Raw genomic sequence first — 23,588 nt, forward strand, 5'->3', positions numbered from 1 at the left:
ACGGACACACTGCACACACCGCTCACGCTGCCCACGCACAGACATGCTGCTCGCACTGCACACACTGCATGCAGCGTGCATGCTGCTCGCACTGCTCACGCTGCACACTCACGAACACGCCGCAAGCGCTGTTCACGCGGCTCGCGCAGCGCACACACGCGCTCGCGGCACACATCGCACACGGACCCCGCAGGGCGCAGCGACCCGCCCTGATGCGCGCACAGTGCACCCCCCCAAACAACCCCCCCCGGCAGCCCGGTGACCCGCTGCCCGCTCACCCCGTCCCGGTCTCACGTCTCGGCGCCGCTCGGTGCCGCCCGCCCCGCCCCGGGCCACGTAGCCGACACGTTCCCCCGCACAGGCACCGGCACCGGCACCAGCACCGGCAGCGGTACCGGCACCGGCAGTGCCCGAGACCCGCCCCGCAAGGACCCTCCCCGCCAGCTCGCCGGGTCCTTCCCTGCTCGGGGGGGGTTCAGCCCCCACCCGCGACGCCCCGGGGCGACTCCGGCCGCGTCCGCCGGCAGCACAGGGGTTAACCGGCACCCGGCGCCTCTGCCAGCCTCAACCATGGCCGCCAGCGCGACACGCGCCCGCTCCGGGCGGGGCCGTGGTGGGCGGAGCCGTTCCGGGGCCCGGGCCAATATCGATCGGGCCATCCCTCGAGGCGGGGCCACGCTGCGGGGGCGGAGCCATCCGAGCAGGCGGCGGTGGCGGCGATGGGCGCGGAGGTGCCAGTAGTGCCGGTCCCGGCGCTGTCCCCACTCCCGCTGCTGCTGGCGGCCTCCGCCGCCGCCCTCTTCGGCTACTACTGGGCGCGAGTGCCGCGGGTGAGTGCGAGCCGGGCCGGGCCGGGCCGGGACAGGGTCGACCCAGCCCGGCGCTGCCCCGCTCCGCTGACACGCTCCCGCCCCCCCGCAGCGGCCGCTGCTCGCCGCCGGCCCGCGGCTCCGCGTCTTCCTGGAGCGTCGGTGCCCCGCCGTGGGCGAGACCTTCTGCCCTACGCCCTGGTGCTTCGAGGGCCGCCTACAGACCCTGCTGGGTGCGCTGCTCCCGGCCCGCCCGCCCGTCTCCTACCGCAGGTGAGTCCGAGGCCCCGGCCCCGTTCTGGTTCCTCTGCCGCCCTGCCGACCTGACGCTCTGCCCACAGTGAGGCCATCCGCGCCCCCGACGGCGGGCAGCTCATCCTCGACTGGGCCGAGGACGCCGACGGCCACCGGCACCCAGAAGCCCCCGCTTGCCCCACCGTCCTGCTGCTCCCGGGCCTTACCGGCAGCAGCCAGACCGGTTACCTGCTCTGCCTGGTGCACCGGGCCAGCCGTGCCGGCTACAGGTGAGCCCCGGGGACGGGCCGGGCACAGCCCCGCCAGCCCCTCACACCTCCCTCTCCCCCAGGTCCGTCGTGCTCAACCACCGGGGCTGCCGGGGTGAGGAGCTGCTGGTGGGTGAGACCTGCAAATCCCACCCCCATCCCAGGGCAGAGCCGGGACAGCCCGGTACGGGGGCGGTGGGCCACTGCCCGCCCCCAGCTCCGCTTCCCCCTCAGACCCCCCGGACCTTCTGCGCCAGCAACACCGAGGACCTGGAGACAGCCATCACCTACATAAAGCGCCAGTACCCACAGGCCCCACTGGTGGCCGTGGGCGTCTCACTGGGCGGGTAGGGGCAGCCACCACACTGGGGCTAGGCCGGGATGGTGGCTCAGCTGCCCCTGACTGGCTGCACCACAGGATGCAGGTGCTGAACTACCTGGGGCGGCGGGGCCAGGCGGCGGGGCTGGCGGCGGCCATGGCCTTCTCCCCCAGCTGGGACCCCATTGCCACGACTGCGTCGCTGGAGCAGCCCCTCAACGCCCTGCTCTTCAACCACTACCTCGCCGCTGGCCTCTGCCGCCTCGTCAGCACGTGAGTGGGGGGCACGGGAGGCCACGCACCTGGCCTCGGGCCGCTGGTATTGCCCAACACTGACCCCAAACCTGGTACAGGCACAGGGCAGCCATCGGGGACAAGGTGGATGTGGAGCACGTGCTGCAGGTATGACCCAGCCCCCACCCCAGCCTTGGAGGCCAAGCCCCCCCATGACCACCCTCCCACAGGCACGCACCATCCGGGAGTTTGATGAGCGCTACACGGCCCATGCCTTCGGCTACCGTTCCTGCCACGAGTACTACCAGGCAGCCAGCCCCACGCGCCAGCTGCACCGCATCCGCGTGCCCGTGCTCTGCCTCAATGCCTCTGATGACCCCTTCTCCCCCCTGCATGGTGAGCAGGGGCCTGTGGGGGGTGGGGCGCATCTCTGGGCACAGCCCCATGGTGGGGCAGGCCGGTGGCTGACCCCCTCCTGCCATGCTTGTCCAGCCATCCCCGTGGAGGCCGCCTGGCGCCTGTCCCACGTGGCACTGCTGGTGACGGCCCACGGGGGACACATCGGCTTCCTGGAGGGACTGTGCCCCCGCCCTGGCACCTACATGGAGCGACTCTTCGCCCAGTTCATCACCGCTGTCTTCGAGCATGGGGAGGAGCTGCAGCAGCTGGAGGGGGATGGGGACAGTGCTGAGGAGGGGGCTGCGGTGCAAAGTGCTGCCTGACCCCACAATAAACCCCCACAGCTGCAGCCACGCATCAGTGGGCTGGGCAGGGAGGGTGTGGCCTGGGCCCAGAACAGCCCCTCCCTTTCCAGCCAGAGCAGACAGGACAGCGGTGCCTTCCCGCTCATTTTAATGACAGCAGAAGGCTCGAGGGACCCCCTCCTCCCCAGGGCCAGCCCTGTGCCACACCGCAGCCACCACAGTCCCGCTGGGCTGGGGCCCCGTGCAGCTCATGGGCCCCTTGCCCGCTCCCCGAGTGCCAGCGGGGATGGCGGGGGTGGGCCTGGTCCCTCATCTGCTTCACAGTCTGCTTGGGGTGAGCTGAGGCATGGCAAGGCTGGCCAGCCTGCGGGGTCCGTCCTGGCGCTGGGGGTTCTGGGGCCCTACAGGAACCCCGGGAAGGCAAACTGCAGCAGCAGGATGGTGGCCACGATGAGTCCGGCGCAGAGCAGCAGCAGTAGCCAGATGGGGAGGGAGCCTGTGGAGGAGAGAGGGGTGAGGACAGGCGCTGCAGCCCCCAGACCCACACACATGCTTAAGGACGGGCAGAAGCAGCCCAGGCCTGGGCTGGGGAGCAACACTGGCCTCCCCAGCACCTGCGACAGCCCCCGAGGCAGCCCCGCCTCCCTGGCACCTACGTCGGCTGGGGAGCAGGTGCAGCTTGCAGCGGCTGTCGACGGCCACGCTGAGCAGGGCGGCCTCATTCCCTGCCAGCAACTCTCGCCCACGCTGGCTCTCTGGGATGAAGGCCACGTCCGTCACCACGATGCCATGTGCCTCCTTCACATAGTACAGCCTCTGCAGGGCAGGAGCAGGGGTAGCTGGAGGTAGGCTGGCATCCAGGGGGGCACTGGGGCTGCCCCCACATCCCTCCCTGCCCAGGCGGCTGCCCCGCAGCTCACCTGCAGCGAGAAGGCGATGTGGATGGCGACAGAGCCTGTCACTGTGCCCAGCCCCAGGAAGGTGCCCGAGTCACTGCAAGGAGGAGGACAGTGAGTACAGCTGGTGTGGCCCCCAGCCCCGCACCCTCCCGGCCCCGGGGTACCTGATGGAAAGGCAGGAGATGACCTCGCTGCCGCAGGGCCGAGTCAGCAGCGGCAGGAAGCTCTTCCCGTCCCATTTGGTCAGGTAGCAGGGCGGGGGGCGGCGCTCCCGCTTGTGGGGCACCTGCACTGTGTAGAGCCGCAGTGCCCCAGCATTGTCCTCTACAGCCCCAAACCTGCCCCAGGAGAGCACGGGGTCCATCGGTCCCTACAGCCAGCACTGCCGTCACCCTCCACCCACAGCTGCAAGGGGGGGCCCACTGCACCTATGGCTCTCCTGGTGCCCAGAGCACCCCCTCAACTCCCCTCTCAAGCCCAAACGTGGACCCAGACCCCACCCGGCTAAAGCACGCAGCAGAGCAGCTCCTTCCCCCAGCCCGGTTGAGCCTCTCCCCACAGATGCGGCAGAGCCTGGGACAAGGCTTGCCATGCCCCAGACTACGCGTTTGCACGTTCAGTCTGGAGCAGCAGCTGTGGAGGTGATCCCTTCCCAGCCCTCTGCCCTCACCGGCAGGCCTGGTAGCGGTAAGCCTTGTCGGGGATGCCAGGCAGGTTCTCGTTCCAGTGCAGTCCAGTCACCAGCTGGTCCTGCTGCCACACGCAGCACTGGAAGTCCCGTCCCGCCGTGACCACCTGTGCGCAGAGATCATGGGTGTCAAAGGACAGCTCTCCTTGCGGGGCTGGGGAGCTGCTCAACACCCACCTTGTTGTCAGGGCCCAGCGTGATATCTTCGATCTCCCCATCGTGGGCTTTGAACTCCAGTGTCTTCTTCATGCTGGGGAACTGCGAGGGCAGAGCAGGTGATGGAGCCGTGCCCCACGGGCCAGGGCCCCGCGGCAGCACCAGGCCCCCTCAGTCACTCAGGGAAGGTGTCGGGAAGATGCAGCCTTACAGAACCGCAGGCGCTGATGATGTGACACCATCAGAGCTTGGCCTTCCCCACCAGACACATGCTGCCACCAGCATGGGGATGCCCAGCCTCAGCTGCCCCTGTGCCTACCTCCCAGAGGCGGAGGAAGCCATCGGCACCACCGGTGACGAGCAGAGAGCAGTCAGCATTGAAGCGGACGGCCTTCTGCAGTGCGTCAGGGCTGAAATCCGTGCGGACACTGTGCAGGCTCTCCACCGTCACCTCGCTTGCCTGGCTCTGTGTGTCGCCCTGCCCCGCCGGACTGGGACCCTTCCGCTTCCGCGGCCCCTTCTCCCCGCTGCCTGCGGCAGGGCAGACGATATTGAGCCCTGACACAGCTCTCTGCCGGCCGGCGGGCTGAGCCAATGGGTCTGGTGCAGGCAGGCGACCCCCTCAGCACCGTCCCACCTCCGAAGCGCTCCGCAGCCCCCCGTGCCCTGCCCCACGGCACCCCAAACAGGTGCCGTCACACCGACCCCCGGGGACAGCGGGGCCTCACCGTTCCGGCCGGCTGAGCCGCCCTTGGCCGCGGGCGCCTGCAGACTGAAGCGGAGGATGTGGCAGCTCGCGTCCTGCCCCGCGGCGATGAAGTCGTCGGCCAGCGCCATGCTCATGGTGGCGCGGGTCTCGGTGTCGTGGGAGTGCAGCAGGGAGGCGCTGAGCCGCCCCCCGATCTGCTCCAGCTGCAGGAAGTGCTGCGGGACGCGGCTCGGCCTCAGACCCCGCCGGCCGCGGCCCCCCGCGCCCGGCAGCCCCCCGGGCCCGCAGCGGGGCCCCGTCCCCCGTGTCCCCCCCGGGGCCACCTCCGCAGCACCCGGCTGCTGCCGCCGCCTTGACCCGCCGCCGAGCCGGGCCTCCCCCCGCCCCTCCGCAGCCCCCCGGGCCTCCTCGCCCACCCGCTGCAGCCCACGGGCCCGCCGCCCACCCGCGCCCCCGGCCAAGCCGCACCACGCCATTGCGGATGCCGGTCTTGGCGGCGCCGCCGCCGCCGGCGGTGATGGCGAGCGGCCGCCGCGGGTGGAGGCGGACGGTGTAGAGCGGGAAGGGCGCCCGGTACAGCTCCACCGGCCGCCGCGGCGCCATGGCTGCGCCGCACACGTCGGCGCGTCGCTCCGTCACCGCGCCGCCGCCACGTCCGAACCGCCCCGCCCCCCGCCCCCGCTTGGCGCATGCGCAGGGCGGCGGGAAGGGCGGTTTTGGGGGCGAGCGGCGGGAAGGAAGGAAGGAAGGAAGGAGGGGCGGGCGGGCGGCGGGAAGCGGGAGCGGTGGGAGAGGATGGGAGCGGCGGGGGTACCCCGCCGCGCCGGAACGCCGCCCGCAGCGCCCCGCACGCACAGCCCCCGGGCCGTGGGGCACCGTGTGCGCACAGCGGCGCCTTCAGCGGACCCGCCGCCCCCCCGACGCGGCCGGTATCGCGCGTGCACCCCGTCGTGCGGCGGGACATCGCGCGGGCACCGCGGCCGCAGCGGTCCCGTGCTCCTACCCCGGGGTGAGGAGGGGGAGGGGTTGCACCGCGGGGAGGGTCCTGCCCTGTCCCCCACCCCACGCACATCCCTCTGCAGTGGGGCAGCACCCGCGCGAGGCCACGGGGGACCCCCCTGTGCCCCCCAGGGAGGGCCGGGGGCCGCCCCGCCTGCAGCCCGGTTGAGGACCCCCCTCGTGCACCCCGTCATTGCGCAGCGAGGCGCCCCCTGCCCCCCGCGAGGGAGCATCTCTGCAGCCTGAGAGGTGCCCAGGACGGGGGTCCCGTGCACTGCCTCCCGCGGGGGCTGGGAGATCCCATGGTCCCTGCTCAGCCCCACAGCCCCCACCCCCAGAGCTGCACAGGGCAGCACGCTGTGGTGAGGGGCTGCCTGGGTTCCCATGGGTCCCCCCAGCCCGTCTGCCCCCAGACCCCGGTACCCCCAGCCCTGTGTCCCCCGGCTGCCTCGCTGCACCTCCCCCCTCCCACGCTGACCTACCACCGGCCAGGCCGGCACTCCAGCCCCTTGGGGGTTCCCACCCTGCTGCTCCACAGGGGATGCAGGTGCTGGGGTGTCCCAGGTTCCAGGTGTGCCAGGGCTGGAGCCAAGGGAACAACGGGCTGCGGTGGGGATGATGCAGCCCCCGAGGGACCCCTCAGCCCACCAGTGCATCGCTGCCTGCCCCCTATGCCGCACCAGCACCGGATTGCCACCCCATGGGCAGAGCCTTGGGTGCACAGGCTGCAACACGGGGCCAGGGCACAGTGTGACCCCACATGGGTGCCCTGCCCGGTGCACAGCCTGTGCCTGCGGTGGCTGCCGTGAGGCTCCCATGGGGCCGAGGATGAGCCGCGGGGCAAGTGGGGCTCCGTGGGCGGCCGCAGGCTGGGGGAGGCTCCGGCTGGGACAGACTGTATCCTGCTAATCCCACGGTGCCAAGGAGGGGGAGGTGAGACACCCGCCCAGATGAGGCCGTGGGCTGAGCCGTGCTGGGAGGCGGCAAGGGGGACGCAGCCGCACTCCCCAGGGTGCCCCGACCCACCAGTGCTTTGCAGGGCCGAGGCGCAGGCGGGAGCGTGGGCAGGGGCTGCCTGGTGGGGCCCAGCATGGCCGAGAGTGCGGGGGCAGGCGGCGGTGTGGGGTGTAGAGCAGGGCCGGCTGCCATGCGCAGCTGCCCCCTGGCCACCGCTGCCCCTGGCTCCCAGGGGAGGAGAGGTGCCCACAGCCCCGCACGAGCCGGCCGGCGCTGCTGGGGAGTGGGCATAGGCAGGACCCCGGGGCTCTCATCTGCCCACCCCAGCGAGCCAGTGAGCCCCCTGGAAGCAGGACAGGTAAGGAGCTGGCTGAGCGTGGGAGTGGGACCCCACACGTGGTGGCGGCAGGGAGCCCCGGGAACGCGCCTGCCATCCCTCGCGTCGCTGCACCGGAGCCAGCTGGTGCTGAGGGCCCCAGGGGGCTGCTGGGGGGCTGCTCCAGGGAGCTGTGGGGAGGGGGTGTGCGGCAGGCAGTGCCAGCCTGCCCCACTCAGCTGCAGGTCATGGGCAGGACTGAGCCCAGTGGGGTGCGGGCAGGGGGGCGCGGGCTGCCCCACGGCATGTGGGTGGGTGGGATGCAGCCCTGGGTGCACAGACACTCCGTGGGTCCTAGGGGCACCCAACTCCCCAGGGGCAGGTGGCACCATGGGGGATGGATGCTGTCCCCATCCCTGTTGGGTGCTGCACACGCTGCGCCCTCTCAGCCTCCTGCTCACCGCAGGGCCCTGCGGAGCCACCGTGCCCCCAGAACACAGCACAGGAGTGAAGCCATGTGCGGGCACTGTGCCGGGCCTTCCTGTCACTGCAGGCTGCCCTGCCCGCCGTGCCCCCCGGCACCAAGCTCTCCAAGCTGGACGTCCTGGTCCTGGCCACCAGCTACATTGCCCACCTCAGCCACGCGCTGGGCTGTGGGCCACCCCCACCCGTGCCCTCTTGCCTGCTCCACAGACACCCGCTCCTGCACCCCATGAAGGTGAGACCCCTGCCTCAGGGTCCAGGTCCCTGGGGTCCCCCACTATCCCCTGTGCACACCAGTGGCAGCCCCCCAGATCACGATGCAGTGGGTCCCTGGGGTCCCCAGTGCACACCAGCACCCATTGTCTTGGCTTGCAGCCCCCCCACACCGGGGTCTCCAGCGTGCACCGTACACAGCACGGGGTGGTGCCTGGGGTCCCCAGCGTGCCCCGTGCACACCGGGGGCTGGTCCCTGGGACCCCCCCGTCCCCAGGTGGGGACAATGAAGGACAAGGGGCCGCCCTCTCAGCCCCGACCCCTCTCCCTTTCTTGCAGAAGTGGTCGATGCGCACCTGCCTCTATGCCAGTCCCTGGGGGGCACCCGGTCCTGACCCCCCCGGGGCAGCCGCAGCCACCAGGAGCCACGAGCAGGCAGGCCCGGGGGACAGCAGGCTGGCAACGGGGAACTGCCTCCCCTGACCCCCGGGGTGCCCAGGGCCATGCCCACATCTGCTCTCCCCCCGCAGCACAGCGCGGCCATGCCCCAGGGTGGGGATCGGGGGCAGCCGCCGGGGGAGGCCGGTGCCACCGGGATCCACACCCCTACCGTGCACGGGGGTCGGGCACAGGGTGGGCAGCGGGATGCCCGGGCTCCCTGCCCTCCCCCTGCCCACAGCCGCGGCGGGGCAGGACGTCGGCCAGGACCCCGGAGACACTCAGGGTGGGCATGTGGGAGGGGGCGGGGCGCACACCCCACCCTGCCCACGAGGGCCGGGGGCGCCTGGCCCCACCCGCAGCAATAAACCTGCACCGAGCACCCGCCGTCTGCCTCCCGCCGCGGCTGCGCCGGGAACCGCGGGACCGGCCCCCCGGAACCCTCACCCTGGCCGTGCCCAGAGGACAGGGAGACGGGGGCCCCGCACCCCCCGCCGTGGAGCAGCTGCCCCCCCGCCACGGGGAGGGGGCCAGGGCCGAGGCTGCCGCCACAAACCTCCGCGGGCTGGGGAGGCTCCCGCCCGCGGGCACAGCACGGCCCCCCGGCTGCGGGAGACTGGGGGGTCTCGGGGATCGGCGGGGAGGGGGCGGCGTGCGCGGCAGGTCCCGGGGCTCCTCCGACACCTGCGCTCCAGAACCGTTTATTGGGGGAAGAACGAATAGAAACGGGTGATGGGGGGCTGGGGGAGAGGGGGGGAAGGGGGCAGCCTCCGGCCCGGGAGCGCTGCGGTAAGGCACGGGGCCAGGCCGGGGGCACCGGGCAGCGGCCTGGCCCGGGGCGGGGCGAGGGCATCGCTCCGACTCGCCCCCACCCCCGTGGTCCCAGAGCCCCCTCGGCGGGGGAGGCAGGGGCTGGCGCGGGCACTGGCAGCGGCCCCGGTGCGGGCAGCCGGAGGGCCCGGGGCCAGCCCAGTGCGGGTGCGGGCAGAGAGCCCTGGCGCTGCCCGCGGGGGGGGGTGCAGCCCCGACAGCCCCCCCGGGTTATTCGGTGCTCCCCAGCTGCGTGCAGACACCCCGCGGGGGTCCATACCCCCGGACTGGGTGGGCACTGGGGGGGCACGGGGAGCAGCCAGGACCCCCCACGGAGGAGCTCAGAAGGAAGTCTCCTGCAGGGAATAGGCTGGGGCTGCAGGGGCGCGGATGTAGCCCTGACCCTCTTCCTCCTGCCGCTCTAGGCTGGGGGGGCCCAGGCCGTTGGCCACGCCGTTGCTCTTCTCCGTCGTGTCTGCAAAGTTAGTGTCCTGGGGGGACAGAGGAAGGGCAGCAGGAGCACAGGGGGATCGTGCGTCCCGTCTCCCTCCCCGGGTGCTGGGGTCTGTGCCCCTCACCTGGGCAGGGACGGCCACCCCACAGCAGAGCTTCTGACGGTACTTGTGGGGAAGGCAGCAGAGCAGGCGGGGCAGCACTGGGTAGATGGTGCGGGGGTCCACAGCCGCTGCTGGCGTGGGGCCTGGGGGGCAGAGCAGCGGGTGAGCGGGGGGAAGCTGCCACTGGCTTCCCTGTCCCCCCACACTCACCGGTGAGCAGGCTGACCAGGAGCCCCACCAGGATGACAGTGGTGGAGTTGTGGGCGCTGTACCACATGTAGGACAGGCTGTAGAACTTCTGCAGCCCTGTAGGGCTGGGGAAGATGGGGTCAGGGGGGGAGGAGGTGGGGCGGGGGGCACGGAGCAGCACTCCTGCACCGCCCCGTCCCGCAGCCACAGCACCCCAGCGCCGAACCCCCGGTCTCGCTAACCTCTGGGGGGCCGGCGTGGAGGCCAGCAGGGTGGTGGTGATGACAGTGGTGAGGTTGTCCGTAGAGGGGAGCGCGGTGCTGTTGAGGAGGGAGTCCCCCCCGGCTGCCCCCGTGCTGCGCAGCAGGCTGCCGATGCCCACCCAGAATGCCATGGCCAGGCCCACCAGCAGTCCCACGACAGCACCCTGCGCCCATGGAAAGGGAGGGCGCTGACCCCTGGCCAGGCTCGGGGCACTCTGGCCCCCCGGCACTGCCCCCCACGGGGTCCGTGCCCCCGGGTGGGCAGGGGGGACACTCACCGTGGGGTTGGCGCAGGGGAAGAACATGCCCAGGCAGAAGAGCCCCAGGAGCGGGCCCCCCACCATGCCGAAGATGCTGATGGCCGCCTGTGGGGATACTACCCTCAGCACCAGCCCCTCACCCTGGCCCGCAGCCAGCGCTGGGTGCCAGAGCTGGGGGGCCCCAGGCCCCCACTCCTACCTGCAGCACTGGGCCCAGCATGGAGGACACGTAGGCCATCCCCAGGCAGAGCAATCCATAACCAAGAGCTGGGGAGAGGAGAGGGGAGTCACTGTGGCGCTGGGGACCCCCAACGCCAGTGTCAGCCCCCCCCCACGCAGCCCCCCCACTCACCCAGCCCCTTGGAGAGCAGTGTGGCTCGCGATTCTGACAGTCCTGGGCAGTGGGGCCGCACCAGGTCCTCCATCGTCACCGTGGCCAGCGAGTTGAAGGCGGAGGAGATGGTGCTGGGGAGGAGAGAGAGTGGGAGGGGGCTTGGCCGGGACCGCCCCAGCCCCGCCAGCTGCCGGGCCACCCACTCACCTGAGGGACCCGCTGAAGAGGCAGGCAACGAAGAGCCCGGGCAGCCCCGGCAGGTCCTGCAGCACGTCCATCACGAAGTACAGCACCAGCTGGGGAAGGGGGTCAGTGCCTGCGGGGCTGGGGGGAGCAGGGTCTGGACCCACGGGCTGCAGGACGAGGGGCGGGCCCGGCCACTCACCTGGTCAGAGGAGGTGGATCGCTGGGCCGGTGCCAGCGGGTGTTCCTGGTTGTAGACGAACATGACGAGACCAGTGAGGCAGCTGAGGCAGAGGACGATCTGCTGGCAGGGGAAGACAGCGTAGCAGGAGCTGTGGGCACCAGGCAAGTGTCAGAGGTGGGGGGCCCGTCCCAGCCACGGGACCCCCGTCCCCAGCCCCACTCACAGCTTGGCCTCCCGCTCGCTGCGGGCACTGAGGTACCGCTGCACCTGCGCCTGGTTCACCCCATACAGCGACAGCATCATGAAGACGCCCCCGACGGCCAGTGTCCAGAAGGTGTGCCGCTCGAACGGGTCGGGGTTCAGGCTGCGGAGAGGCGCCGCGGCGCAGGGTCATGGCACCAGGTCCTCACTGGCACCCTGCACCCCACGGCACGGGAAAGGGGAGGAGGCAGGAATGGCTCCCCATGCCGTGCCAGGGTCCCTCTCCCCCACCCCGGCCCGTTCCCAGCTGCCCCACGTGCCCAGCCCCGGGTGAGTGAAGACGTCCCAGCACAGAGGCGTCGGGCTGCTCACTCGATGCCGGAGATCTTGCCCTCCTGCTCCGCCAGGTGCCAGACGTGGGCCATGCCGCCCACCCGCCGGGCACCCACCACAATGACGGCCAGCTGCCCCGCGAACATCACCAGCGTCTGGAAGACGTCTGTCCAGATGACAGCCTTCAGTCCGCCCTGCAGAGGCACGACGCCTGTCACCGCAGCCCAGCAGGGGCATTGGGCACCCCGCGGCCAGGCAGCGGCCGGCCCCGCCGTGGTGTGACATGCAGGGACTCACCAGCGTGGTGTAGAGTGTGCAGACCAGCCCTATGGTCAGCACCGCGCTCCAGAGGTCAAAGCCCGTCACTGGAAGTGGCAGAGGCTGTTAATGAGTGGGGAGGCGGCTTCCCGCCCACGCAGGACAGGGCTTCCAGCATCACCTCCTGGCTCCCGTCCCCCCTTACCCGCGTTGAGGGCCAGTGCGGGCGCGTAGAGCACCACCCCCATGTAGATGACCTGTGGGGAGAGCAGCGCTGCAGCCGTGCACGGCCTACGCAGCCCCCGTGTCCCCCGCTTCCTCCCCACCCCACTCACCATCTGGAAGATGAAGGTGACGGTGCCGAAGATCCGCACCGTCTTGTTGAAGCGCAGCTCCAGGTACTGCAGGGGAGACGGGTCAGGGAGACCCCACGTCCCCCCATCCCTCATGTGCCCCCTCCGCGGTGGTGGGGAAGCCGCAGGGGGCAGCCGTGCTGCAGACACAACGGGGCCAGCCAGTGCTACCTGGCGCGGGGGACTGGGTGCTGGACAAGCTCGGTGGGAGCCCCGTCTGTGGGGAAGGGCTGTGTCCGCCGGGGCCCGAGGGACTGGGAGCCGACACCCCCGCCGGGCACCGTCAGCTCGTCCCCCGAGGTCACGTGCCCACCCGCGTGTCCCGCCAGGCACTGGGCTCCATACGTGCCCCCTCCGTCCCCGTGGGGACGACCCCGCTCACCTCATAGGTGCTGGTGATGCGCAGGCGGTAAAAGACGGGGATGAAGACGTGGGCCGGGATGACCAGCCCCAGGAAGTAGGAGCAGCCGAGGAACCAGTACTCGGTGCCAAAGTTGTAGATCTCAGCTGGCACGCCCAGGATGGCCACGGCCGACTGAAAGGTGGCCAGCAGGGAGAGGGCGACGGGCAGGAAGCTCATGTTGCGGTTGGCCAGGAGGAACTCCTGCACCGTGCGCTGCCTGTCCCCGCTCAGCGCGTAGAAGAGCCCGATGGCTGACGACAGCACCAGCAGCAGTGCGAAGATGCTGTAGTCGATCACTGTGAACTCCATGGTGAACGTCTCCTGTTGCCGCTGCCGCCCCACTGGAGCCGCCGCTTCCTGGCCACCCACCCTGGCTGCACCCCACAGGCCTCATGGGCACGCCGAGCCCCGGCAGCCGCCCCAGTAGCAGGTCCTGGCAGGCATCTCCCCGGCACTTGGAGCTGCAGGAGGTGAGATGGGCGTCAGTGCCAGGTGGGCCACACCAGGAGCTGCACCAGACGCGGCAGAGACCTTTGCTCACTCCTGTGTCTCAGCCTTAAGGACTCGGCGCAGGGGGGCCAGGCTGGAAGAGGAACGTCCCCTTAACCCTCCTCCTTCCTCTGGGCTGGGCTCGGCATCGCGGCGCCCACCCCTGGGGTGTCTGACCTTCCCCCCGCCAAGAAAAACAGGCGCTTCTTCCAAAGAGCACCGAGGCCACAGTTGCAAAACTAGTCCCACCCAGGACCGCGGCAGCACCGGCTCTGCCAGCCCCACACGGCCCTGCCGAGCCCGGCAGAACCAGCCCCAACACAGCCGCCCCCAGAGCGGGACAGCCCCGCCAAGCCCGGCAGCACCGGTGCTGTTTTGGCACCACCCGGCGCAGCCAAACACAACACAACCCAACCGCGCCGGCATTGCGCAGCCCTGCCAAGCCCGGCAGAGCCGCCCCCGGTGCGAGAGCCCAGCCAAGCCCAGCACAGCCGCCCCAGCCCTGGCGCCAGCACAGCCCAGCCAGCACTGGAGCAGCTGTCCCCATGCTGGCCCACCTGGCAGGATCGGCCCCACCAGCAGCCCCCGGCCCCACAGGACCCACGGACAGACAGGGCCGGGGAGGCCAGACAGATGGAGCAGACACCTGAGCCACTGCTGGCTCTGGCACACCCCTGCCCCACTGGCACCCCTGGGGTCCCTGCTGCACCTCTGCCCCTACCCCCAGCTCCAGCCCTTGCAGAGCAGGAGGGGGTGGACGGGCAGCCCCAGGAGTGGGGCAGGGAAGGGGCATGAGCAAAGACCCCTACTCTGCCTCTGCCAGCAGGCATGGGGCTGTGGGAACCTGGGAGCCAGGAGTGGCGAGTGCCAGGGTAATGGTGGGTGCTGGTGGGGCAAGGGGTGCAGGATGTGGAGGGACCCCATGCCACTGTACTGGTGGGGCAGCGTTCGGGGCTACCACGAGGCAGCACGGGGCACATGGGGGATGAAGCTGGGCTGCCGGTGGCGGGGGGCAGGCAGGGGGGCTGGCGCTGTGCCTGCCATGATCCTCGAAGGAATGCCTGCCCGGGATATGCTTGGGGAGATTAGGCTGGGCCCCACTTGGCACCCTGGCACAGCCTGGGCCTGCCCGCTGCGGGGGCTGGGGGACTGGCACGGCCGTGCTGGCACAGGGCCGTGTGGCAGCACCAGTGCGGCAGGAAGGGGGTGAGAGGGCAGCGCCTCCCGCCTCGCACACCACCATCCCTGTTCGGGACACCACCCCACGCGGTGCGGCTCCCCAGCAGGGTCCAAGGTCGACCCACAGCATTCCACCGCGGAGACTAAACACGGGGCGGGCGGTGCCGCGGGCAGTGCCGCCTTCCCCAGCCGCTGCCCCGGGCGTCCCCGGCCCAAGGCTCCCCTGTACCCCGGAGGCCCCTCGGTGTCCCTGAGGCTCCACTGCCTCCAGCCTCGGCGTCCCCGGGCCGAGGCCCCACTCCCCCTCCCGCGGTGGCCCCGCCCGCGGCCCCGCTGCCCCCTCCCCTGCGGTCCCCAACCCCCAAACCGCAGCGTCCCCGGCCCCGGGGCGCCCCGAGTCCCGGGGCTGTGTCCCCCGTGACCCCGCCTGCGGCCCGGCCCTCCTGCCCCCGCCTCCCGTTCCTTGTTTCCCCGTGTCCTCGGTGACCTCACTCAAGGTGCCACTGCCCACTCCCGGTGCCCCCGGGCCTCGTGTCCGCTCCCCTTCCCGGGGTCTCCGGTGTGTCCAGCCCGACCCATGGCCCCCTCGGTGTACTCCGTGCCGCCAGCCCGAGGACCGGCCTCCCTCGCCCCCGCTGTCTCTAGCGAGCCCGGCCCCAAGCGCGGCTCCCCCGGAGCCCCGGCGCCGCCGGTGCCGGCCGAGGGCGAGGCGAGGCGGGCAACCGCAAGACGAGTCCCGGGCACGGGCACGGCCCGAGCCCGGCGGGGCCGCTCCGGAGCCGGGGGCGGGCAGTGACCTTGAGCGGCCCCGCTGCGACACTCACCGGCGGCGGCGGCGACAACCGGCACGGCACGACTCGTCCGCCGCGCCACATGCGGCCGCCGGCGCGCCCCGATGACGCCCGCACCGCCCCACCGCCCCCTCCCGGCGCGCCGTGATGGCGTCAGCGGCCGCCACCAAAGAGCCCTCACGTAGCACCGGCGGTGCCGCCACGGCCCCCGGCCCCAGTCCGCTGCCTCGGGCGGGTCACCGCGCCCCGGCACCCCCGAGGTGCGGGGTCCAGAGGGCGCTCGGCCCGGGGGGCCGGCACGGTCCCGCTCCGCTGCCGCCCGACCGCCCCGCGGCCTCCCGCCGGGCCCGGGGCACCCCCGGTGAAGGGCCCGGTCGCGGCCCCGCAGCTCCCGTCGGGGCTGGGCGCCGTGCCCACGCCTCGACCCTGCCCGGGGAGCGGCTACCGCAGCACGCCGGGAGCGCCCCGGGCAGGGCCGAGGCGTGAGCACGGCGCCCCGTCGCTGCCCGGTGGCCGTGAGCGACCCGGTTCTGTCCCCGTCCCTCGATCTCTCGGGATAGTGCTGCCCGGTGCTCCCCGCCGGGGGCGCCCTCGGACGGGGCGGGGCCGGGGCGGTCCCGGAAGAGCCCACGGGGGTGGAGGCGAAAGCGGGGCGGGGGTGCCCGGGCTCGGCCGGGGCTATGGGCGTCTTCGTGCTGCTGTGGCTGCTGCTGTTGCCCTGGTCCGCCGCCGGCGCGGCGGTGAGCGGCGGGGCACGGGGGGCGCCGAGGCTCGAGGGTGTCCGCGGCTCGGGGGCTCCGGGGGTCGAGGGATGCCTGGGGCAGGGGGCGCCGGGGGTGCCGGGGGTCGAGGGATGCCTGGGGCAGGGGGCGCCGGGGGTGCCGGGGGTCGAGGGATGCCCGGGGCAGGGGGTGCCGGGGGTCGAGGGGTGCCCGGGGCAGGGGGCTCCGGGGGTGCCAGGAGTCGAGGAGTGCCTGGGTCGGGTGTGCCGAGGGGTCGGGGAGCGCCCGGGACAGAGATGCCCGGGGTCGGAGGTGCCCGGTTAGAGGGGCTCCGGGGCGGACCTGGAGGTCGGCGAGTGCCCGGTCGGAGGGTGCCCAAATCGGGTGTGTAGGGGATGTTTGGGTCGGAGGTGGTCGAGTCGGGGGGCTGCGGGAGTCAAGGGGTGCCCTAGGGGTCGGGGGATACCCGGGACGCGAGTGCCGGGGGGTGCCCGTGTCGGTGCGGGCGATGCCCGTGCCCCTCCGAACGCCCCCGCCCCAGGTGTGCGAGAGCTGCCCGGGGCCGCTGCGGAACGACTCCGTCGTGGCCCGGTACTGCGCGTCCCGGGCCGGCACCGAGAGCGAGGGACGCTGCTGCCGGGAACGGGGCGCCCGTCCGGAGCGCCTGCTCGGGTACGGGGTGGCGGCGGCGGGGAGGGGGAGGGGGGGGGGAACCGGCGGGGACGGCGTGTTCGGTGGGGGTGCACGGGGTGGGTGGGAGGCAGCGTGCGCCGGGGGGTGCGGAGCGGTGCACGGGATGGAGGCACTCGGGTGCGGGAGGTGACAGGGTGGGCGTCGGGGGATACAGGTGGGTCAGGGGAATGCAGGGGTGGGGAGTGCGCAGGGTGGGGGTGCAGGGGTGAGGGGTGCAGAGGGTGGGGGGTGCCATCACGCTGACCTCCCTCTCCTGACGACTGCCCCCTCCCAGGCTGGACCTGAGCGACTGTTCCCTGCGCAGCCTCCCACCGGGGCTGGCCGAGGCCGCTGCCGTTGTCGTCTTGTGAGTCCGCATGCCCCCTCGTGCCCCCTCCTGCTCCCCACGAGGGGCTGGGCCAGGCAGGGGGGATGGCCTGGAGTGGGTCTGGTGGGACACCCCCCTGATGGACCCCTGGGCTAGCACAGCCCTGCCTTGCTGGTCCCCATCACCACCCGTGCTGTCCCCAGGCCCCAAGGCACCCCGCTGCACTGGGAACACCAGCCCCTCCCTGTCCTGTTTGAGCAGTGGCGGCAGTCAGGGGGAGTCCCCAGTGACTGGAAAGGGAGAACATCCCCCTCCCCGTTTTTAAAAGGAGTAAAAAGGGGGACCCTGGGAACCACCGACCAGGCAGCCTCACCTCTGTGCCTGGTCAGAGCACGGGGCAGATCCTCCTGGAAGCTCTATCAAGGCATGTGGATGGCAGGGAGGTGATGAGACACCCGGCACGGCTTCACCGAGGGCAGATCAGTGAAGGGCAGGAAGCAGACCAACCTGGTGCCCTTCCACAGTGGAGGGACTGTGCTGGTGCATAAGGGAAGAGCAACTGATGTCATCTGTCTTGACTTCTGTAACGCTTTTGACATGGTCTCACACAACATCCTTGTCACTACATTGGAGAGAGATGGGTCTGGCGGATGGACTATTCCATGGATAAGGAACTGGCTGGATGGCCACGTCCAAAGAGTTGCAGTCGACAAATGGCTCAGTGTCCAAGTGGTGTCCCTCAGGGGTCCATGTTGGGACTGGTGCTGTTCAGTGTCTTTACTAATGACACAGCGGGACCGAGGGCACCCTCAGCAGGTCTGCGGGTGGCATCAAGCTGCATGCTGCAGTTGATTCACTGGAGGGTGGGGCTGGCATCCTCAGGGACCTGGGCAGGCTTGGGGGTTTGGGCGCATGGGAACCTCCTGAGGTCCAGCAAGGCCAAGTGCAAGGTCCTGCACATTGGTCAGAACAGTCCCTGTTATCAACACAGGCTGGAGGAGGAAGGGATGGAGAGCAGCCTTGCAGGGAAGCAGTTGGGGGTACTAGGGGATGGAAAGGTGGGCATGAGCCGGCAACGTGTGCTGGCAGCCCAGAAAGCCATCCGTGTCCTGGGCTGCATCCAAAGCAGTGTGGGCAGCAGGTCGAGGTGGGGGATTCTGCCCCTCTACTCTGCTCTCGTGAGACCCCCCTGCAGTGCTGCGTTAGCTCTGGGGTCCCCAACATCAGAAGGACATGGAGCTGTTGGAGCGGGTCCAGAGGAGGCCACAGAGATGATGCGAGGGCTGGAGCACCTCTGCTATGGAGACAGGCTGAGAGAGTTGGGATTGTTCAGCCTGGAGAAGAGAAGGTTCCAGGGAGACCTTCCAGCAGCCTTCCAGTACCTAAAGGGTACTATAAGAAAGCTGGAGAGAGGTGTGTAATGACAGGACAAGGGGTGATGGCTTTAAACTGAAAGAGGGGAGATTTGGATGAGATCTAAGGCAGAAATTCTTCCCTCTGAGGGTGGTGGGGCACTGGCACAGATTGCCCAGAGAAGCTGTGGCTGCCCCATCCCTGGAAGTGTTCAAGGCCCAGTTGGATGGGGCTTAGAGCAACCTGGTGTAGCAGAAGGTGTCCCTGCCCATGGCAGGGGGGTTGGAACTAGATGATCTTGAAGGTCCTTCCCAACCTAAACCACTCTGTGACCCTGTGGCACATCCCAGAGGTACCTTGTCCCTTCCTTGGGACCAGTGTCCCTGCTGGGGAGCAGCCTGGCCCTGACTGGTGACACAGTGCAGAGAGGGGACCTCCACCCTGTTCTGCAGCCCTCGCCTGTGCTGTGCAGGGGCACCCCAGGGCCGTGCTGGGGCCAGTGCTGTTTGTGGGCACCTGGGGCAGTGGCAGGTGGGGGTCCATGGCGTCCGGTGTGTGTTTGCAGGGACCTGACGGAGAACCCCCTGACCACCCTCCCCAACGGCTCCTTCCTGGGCTTTACCCACCTGCAGCGCCTGTGAGTATTGGGGGGGGGGAAGTGGGGGCCACCACGATGCTGAGTGCTGAGCTCTGCTCCCCAGCGCGGTGCCACTGGCGCTGGAGTGCCCGGGTGGGAGCAGTGCCTGGGAAGAGGTGACGACGCATGGGAGCAGCCGGCTCTGCCAGGGACAGAGGAACCCATGCAACGGCTCCAGGGAGCTCGGTATGGCAGTGTGCCAGGGTGCCGTGTCCCTGGTACTGGGCACCGTGGGGCTGACAGGTGGGGGCTGGCCCTGGCCTGGTCCCTTGACCCCCTGCTCTGCTCCACCAGCCTGGCCGTGCCCTGAGAACGCTGCCTGTGCCCCAGATGGCCCCGGCCTCTTCCAGTGCCTCTGTGATGGCCCCTTCCACGGCTACAAGTGCCTGCGTGAGGTGAGCACCCGCAGGACGGGATCCTGTCTCTGAGTGCCCGGCAGCCTTGGCTGGAGCTGGAGCAGCATGGGCTGGGGGGGCCACCACCTCTCACTGCTGCTTCCTCACAGGGCACGTTCCCCATGTTGCTCTTCTGTGGGATCCTGGGAGCCATCACCCTCGGCCTGTCCCTGCTGCTGTGGGGCACCCAGCGCCGGAAGGCCAAGACCCCCTGAGCGGGGAGGGGGGGGTCTCTGCGCCAGTGCCTCTGCTGAAGCCAGGGGCAGGGTCGGGGGGCTCTGGGGGCTCTATGTCCCTGGGGGCTCTGTGCCCTGGGGTGTGCCGTGCCATGTGGGGACTGGGGGTGAATAAAGCCCGCAGCAGCCTCCCGGCGTGTGTGTCCGACTGTGCCCCTCACAAAATAGTTCAGCTTGGGAAGGGTCTCCTGAGGTCCCCTCGAACTGTCCCTACGAGCTTGTGATCCTCCTGCCTTGCAGGGGCAGCCGGCTGCAGGCAGGGGCGGTGCAGGCAGCTGCGCGGGGGCAGCGCGGGAGCCTCCGGGCCGGTTTGGGGAGGCGGGGCTGGGGGCGCCACCTCCTCCCCCCCCCCCCCCGCGCTCCGCCCCGTCCTGCTCGGAAACCGCGTCCACCGCCCCGTTCCCGAACCCGCGCTGTGCCGGGGTCGGCGGGGAGTGGGGGGAGTGCGGCGGGGCCTCAGCCCCGGGACCGCGGGGGGCGGGATCGTGATGCGCGGGGCGGGGCCGTGCAGATCGCGCCGCGACTGGCAGAGGGGCTGGGATCCTTTAGGAGCCGGGCCTTGAGGCGCTGGGGGCGTGGCCATGCAGATCGGGAACCGCGAGGCATGACGGGAAACTCCCCGCACCGAGATCCCGCCGGGGGCGAGATGCGCGGGCGCTGCGTGGGCGCTGCCGGCGGCAAAGCGTGGGGCGTGGGATGAGGCGGGCGTGGGATGAGGCATGGAGTGGGATGTGCGTGGGGGTTTGCTCCGGGGTGCCCGTGCGGTGAGCGTCTGTGCGGCGGCCCGGGGCGGCGGGCGGCAGAGATTTGTCTCATACTTACCTGGCAGGGGAGACACCATGATCAGGCAGGTGGTTTTCCCAGGGCGAGGCTCATCCCTTGCACTCCGGGTGTGCTGACCCCTGCGATTTCCCCAAATGCGGGAAACTCGACTGCATAATTTGTGGTAGTGGGGGACTGCGTTCGCGCTCTCCCCTGGCATGGCTGGTACAACAATAGAAGCTGTAATAACGGCAGGTAGTGGGATGTCGCTGAAGTTTGTTACTGCCCCGCAGTGCTGGTCCCCAGGATTGTCCCCGGGGCTGTCGCTCCTCTTTCTCGCTCGGGCAGCAGCGGGGCGCGCTGCACGACGCGGGGACCAGCCCGGCCCTTGTGGAACTGCAGCGGGTTCTTTGGGGCACCGCCCCGCACGGCGGTCCCCGAGGGAAGGATCCACCCGGTCCCTTTCCCGGCTCCTTCCGCTCCACGAAGTCAGAGGCAAAACCTCCGAGGGACCGGTGCCCACTCTGCTTCTCTCACCTCACTCTTACCGCTGCTGAGCAGGTGTCTGGATGCGGCCAAATCCCGAGTCGTCTCCCCACGACAGGAGAGAGCTCAAGCCCAACCGCGCGCCCAGGCTGTGGTGTAGGACTATGGCACCAATCATTCTTACCCAGCTGGACTGAGTTGAGATAATGAACTAATTAACTAATTACTAATCAACTCAAGGTACCGATCCTGCCTACAAGAGGCAGGCCATTTCCTCCTGGCTGTGGAGGATGTAACAGTGTCCTTGGTGCTGCAGCCCAGGCTGGTGAGCAACAACTGGTGACCCGACGTGATACATCCGTGAGACCCTGGGAAGCCCTGACTCCCTCACCAAGCCGAGAGCCCGAGCCAAAAGAGCTGGAGCCGGGAGCTCGAGCGAGAGTCCTTTGGAGAAGAAGGTAAAGCCGCAAGCCCTGACGTGGTATTTGTGGGAGGGAAGCGTGCTGGAGTTGGATGAATGGGCCGGGTCTCTGCTCACCCATAAAGCCTTTGTGAAAACAAAAAATTGTAAAACAAAAAGGGGGAATTATGGCATCCAGTCATTCTTACCCAGCTGGACTGAGTTGAGATAATGAACTAATTACTAATCAAATTACTCTAATCAACTCAAGGTACTGATCCTGCCTACAAGAGGCAGACCATTTCCTCCTGGCTGCGGAGGATGCAACAGCGTCCTTGGTGCCGCAGCCCAGGCTGGTGAGCAACATAGGACGAGACTTGGCTTTACAGGAAACTCCACGTATTGGCCCAGCAGCCAGGGATGAAAATAGTGGAAATACGTTGTCTGATTCAGATTTGGACAATGAAGGGTCAAAGTCCTCCCTTCTTGAAGTCTGACTGAATTTATGGATCTAACCAGGGGTAAAAGGGATGCTGACGGAGGCCTGGCTGGCATCTCTATGTGCTCCTTCACAAGACAGACCTACTCCAGTCTGTTACTGTGGATTATTTACCTTGGCTTGCATTTTGTTATGTGATGGGGCAGATTCCATCCAAGTTTCGGGCCTGAACGACTGGAGCCTTGCTTTAGGGATCTGATGACCAATTCCAGCAGGAAATGTAGACGACATCTTCTGGGCATTGGTAGTGCATGTTCAAAGAGGATGCCCCGGGATGACCAAGGACCCCTGGCTATTCCCTGGGCCAGTCCCACAGCTTTGGGATTGAGCACAGCTGGTTTGGTCATCAGCCATGCTTTTGATGTAGGCCCTGTGGCACAGGAAGACCTGTGAGGATGTTGTCCTGAGGCCCAGTGGCACTCACTAGCCAGGAAGGGTCCTGATTCCCACAGAGCCTGTCTCCTGTCAGGAGGTGCCTTTTGGGCGCAGCCCCTGCCCGCTGGGGCCCCCTGCTACAGAAGGAAGTTTCTGCTGTGCCTGCTCTGTTCTCTCTCATCTCCCTGAAGCTGCACCACCGAACCCGCGACCAGGCAGTCCAAATCCCCTTCAGATTGTGCAACAGGTCTTGGATCCAAAGTGCCCTGAAGCGCAGGCAGCCGGCTCGGCCCCAGGAGCTCCCGAGCAGGTGGTCTCCATTCTGGTAGCGAGGGCTGCAGAGTGCCCGAGCCTCGTACCGGGAACGGGAGTGCGCTGTACTTGCCCCTGCCCTTTCCAACAGTTACAAACCCCGCGGGGATCGGCCCCTCGCACCTGAGGTTTTACCTCCTCCTCTGCCGATGTCCTTCGCAGTGTCCCTTTCCACAAGGACATGCGCAGCCCGTTACCGTTCAGCGCGGGGCTCTTCATCTCCCGCTGCCGTCAGCCGCGCCGGTTCCCGTTCCGCTCCAGCCGTGGCCGAGGCGATGGGAGGGGTGAAGCGGCGGTAGGCACTGACACCCGTGACAAACCGAGCGCGGCCCGACGGGAGCAGGCGAAGGCCACGAACCGCCGGTACCGAAAAGCGGGCGCGGGACAGGGAACCCGCAGCAGCCGTGGTCATCAGCCTAGACCAGCGAGTACCAACATCTGCTTCTGCTTTTGCACCAGCCGTGTCAGGGGAGAGCGCGAACGCAGTCCCCCACTACCACAAATTATGCAGTCGAGTTTCCCGCATTTGGGGAAATCGCAGGGGTCAGCACACCCGGAGTGCAAGGGATGAGCCTCGCCCTGGGAAAACCACCTGCCTGATCATGGTGTCTCCCCTGCCAGGTAAGTATGAGACAAATATCTGCCGCCCGCCGCCCCGGGCCGCCGCACAGACACTCACCGCACGGGCACCCCCGAGCAAACCCCACGCACATCCCATCCCACCCCACGCCTCATCCCACGCCCCACGCTTTGCCGCCGGCAGCGCCCACGCAGCGCCCGCGCATCTCGCCCCCGGCGGGATCTCGGTGCGGGGAGTTTCCCGTCATGCCTCGCGGTGCCCGATCTGCATGGCCACGCCCCTCGCCAAGGCCACGCCCCCGATGGCTCGGGGCGGCTCTGATGGCACCGTCGGGAGGGCGGGCGCGGAGCGGGGCCCGGAGGAGCCGAGCGGGGTCTCCGCAGCACCGGGGTCGGCAAATAACGGGCAGCGCGTTGACCGACTTCCCCTGATTCCAGGTAAAACAAACCAAACCAAAAAAAACAACGACAATTTAACTGAGCAGTGCATCGGTAGGAGCAGCTGGAGGTGGTGCCTCTGCAGAGGGACCCTGAGCACAGCACTCCCTGGGCGTTTATACCCTCAGTCTGTGCTCCCGTTCTCCATGTGCTGTTCATGTGCCTCTGCATCCAATGGGA

The 23,588-nt window shown here is 69.4% G+C and overlaps 4 protein-coding genes and 2 non-coding genes across 8 annotated transcripts; 3 read left to right on the forward strand and 3 right to left on the reverse strand.

The window, feature by feature from the left end:
- Window positions 1-719: 719 nt before the first annotated feature.
- ABHD1 (abhydrolase domain containing 1) lies at window positions 720-2,587 on the forward strand. Its single transcript, XM_086625885.1, has 9 exons — window positions 720-830; window positions 922-1,082; window positions 1,151-1,333; window positions 1,396-1,441; window positions 1,547-1,659; window positions 1,731-1,904; window positions 1,985-2,033; window positions 2,096-2,261; window positions 2,358-2,587. Exons 1-9 carry the CDS (start codon window positions 720-722, stop codon window positions 2,585-2,587), a joined length of 1,233 nt encoding a protein of 410 aa, XP_086482011.1.
- Window positions 2,588-2,865: 278 nt separating this feature from the next.
- PREB (prolactin regulatory element binding) lies at window positions 2,866-5,624 on the reverse strand. 3 transcript variants are annotated; one of them, XM_086624889.1, is made up of 9 exons: window positions 5,490-5,624; window positions 5,041-5,236; window positions 4,632-4,843; window positions 4,334-4,414; window positions 4,139-4,263; window positions 3,633-3,806; window positions 3,490-3,562; window positions 3,226-3,385; window positions 2,866-3,065 (listed from the first exon to the last, which is right to left on the reverse strand). In XM_086624889.1, the coding sequence occupies exons 1-9, from the start codon at window positions 5,622-5,624 to the stop codon at window positions 2,971-2,973; spliced, it is 1,251 nt and encodes a 416-aa protein (XP_086481015.1). In that variant the 3' UTR covers window positions 2,866-2,970. The 3 variants fall into 3 exon arrangements, with proteins under 3 accessions (XP_086481015.1, XP_086481008.1, XP_086481020.1); XM_086624882.1 differs by having other exon boundaries at window positions 4,295-4,414; XM_086624894.1 differs by lacking the exon at window positions 3,633-3,806.
- Window positions 5,625-9,578: 3,954 nt separating this feature from the next.
- SLC5A6 (solute carrier family 5 member 6) lies at window positions 9,579-13,064 on the reverse strand. Its single transcript, XM_086624876.1, has 15 exons — window positions 12,735-13,064; window positions 12,335-12,400; window positions 12,205-12,256; window positions 12,039-12,106; window positions 11,781-11,935; window positions 11,431-11,571; window positions 11,226-11,355; window positions 11,048-11,136; window positions 10,859-10,971; window positions 10,706-10,773; window positions 10,525-10,611; window positions 10,226-10,410; window positions 10,005-10,108; window positions 9,816-9,937; window positions 9,579-9,728 (listed from the first exon to the last, which is right to left on the reverse strand). Exons 1-15 carry the CDS (start codon window positions 13,062-13,064, stop codon window positions 9,579-9,581), a joined length of 1,860 nt encoding a protein of 619 aa, XP_086481002.1.
- Window positions 13,065-15,894: 2,830 nt separating this feature from the next.
- Window positions 15,895-19,536, forward strand: ATRAID (all-trans retinoic acid induced differentiation factor). The gene is made up of 7 exons (XM_086624907.1): window positions 15,895-15,954; window positions 16,478-16,608; window positions 16,904-16,975; window positions 18,855-18,926; window positions 18,991-19,112; window positions 19,221-19,321; window positions 19,432-19,536. The coding sequence occupies exons 1-7, from the start codon at window positions 15,895-15,897 to the stop codon at window positions 19,534-19,536; spliced, it is 663 nt and encodes a 220-aa protein (XP_086481033.1).
- An 835-nt stretch (window positions 19,537-20,371) lies between these two features.
- LOC147529231 (U1 spliceosomal RNA) lies at window positions 20,372-20,535 on the forward strand. The gene has a single exon (XR_015222065.1). It is a non-coding gene; the product is annotated as a U1 spliceosomal RNA (small nuclear RNA).
- Window positions 20,536-22,856: 2,321 nt separating this feature from the next.
- On the reverse strand, window positions 22,857-23,020 carry LOC147529232 (U1 spliceosomal RNA). The gene has a single exon (XR_015222035.1). It is a non-coding gene; the product is annotated as a U1 spliceosomal RNA (small nuclear RNA).
- Window positions 23,021-23,588: the final 568 nt, after the last annotated feature.

The sequence above is a fragment of the Tauraco erythrolophus genome, chromosome 2, assembly GCF_009769465.1.
Source record: "Tauraco erythrolophus isolate bTauEry1 chromosome 2, bTauEry1.pri, whole genome shotgun sequence".
Taxonomy (NCBI): Eukaryota; Metazoa; Chordata; class Aves; order Musophagiformes; family Musophagidae; genus Tauraco; species Tauraco erythrolophus.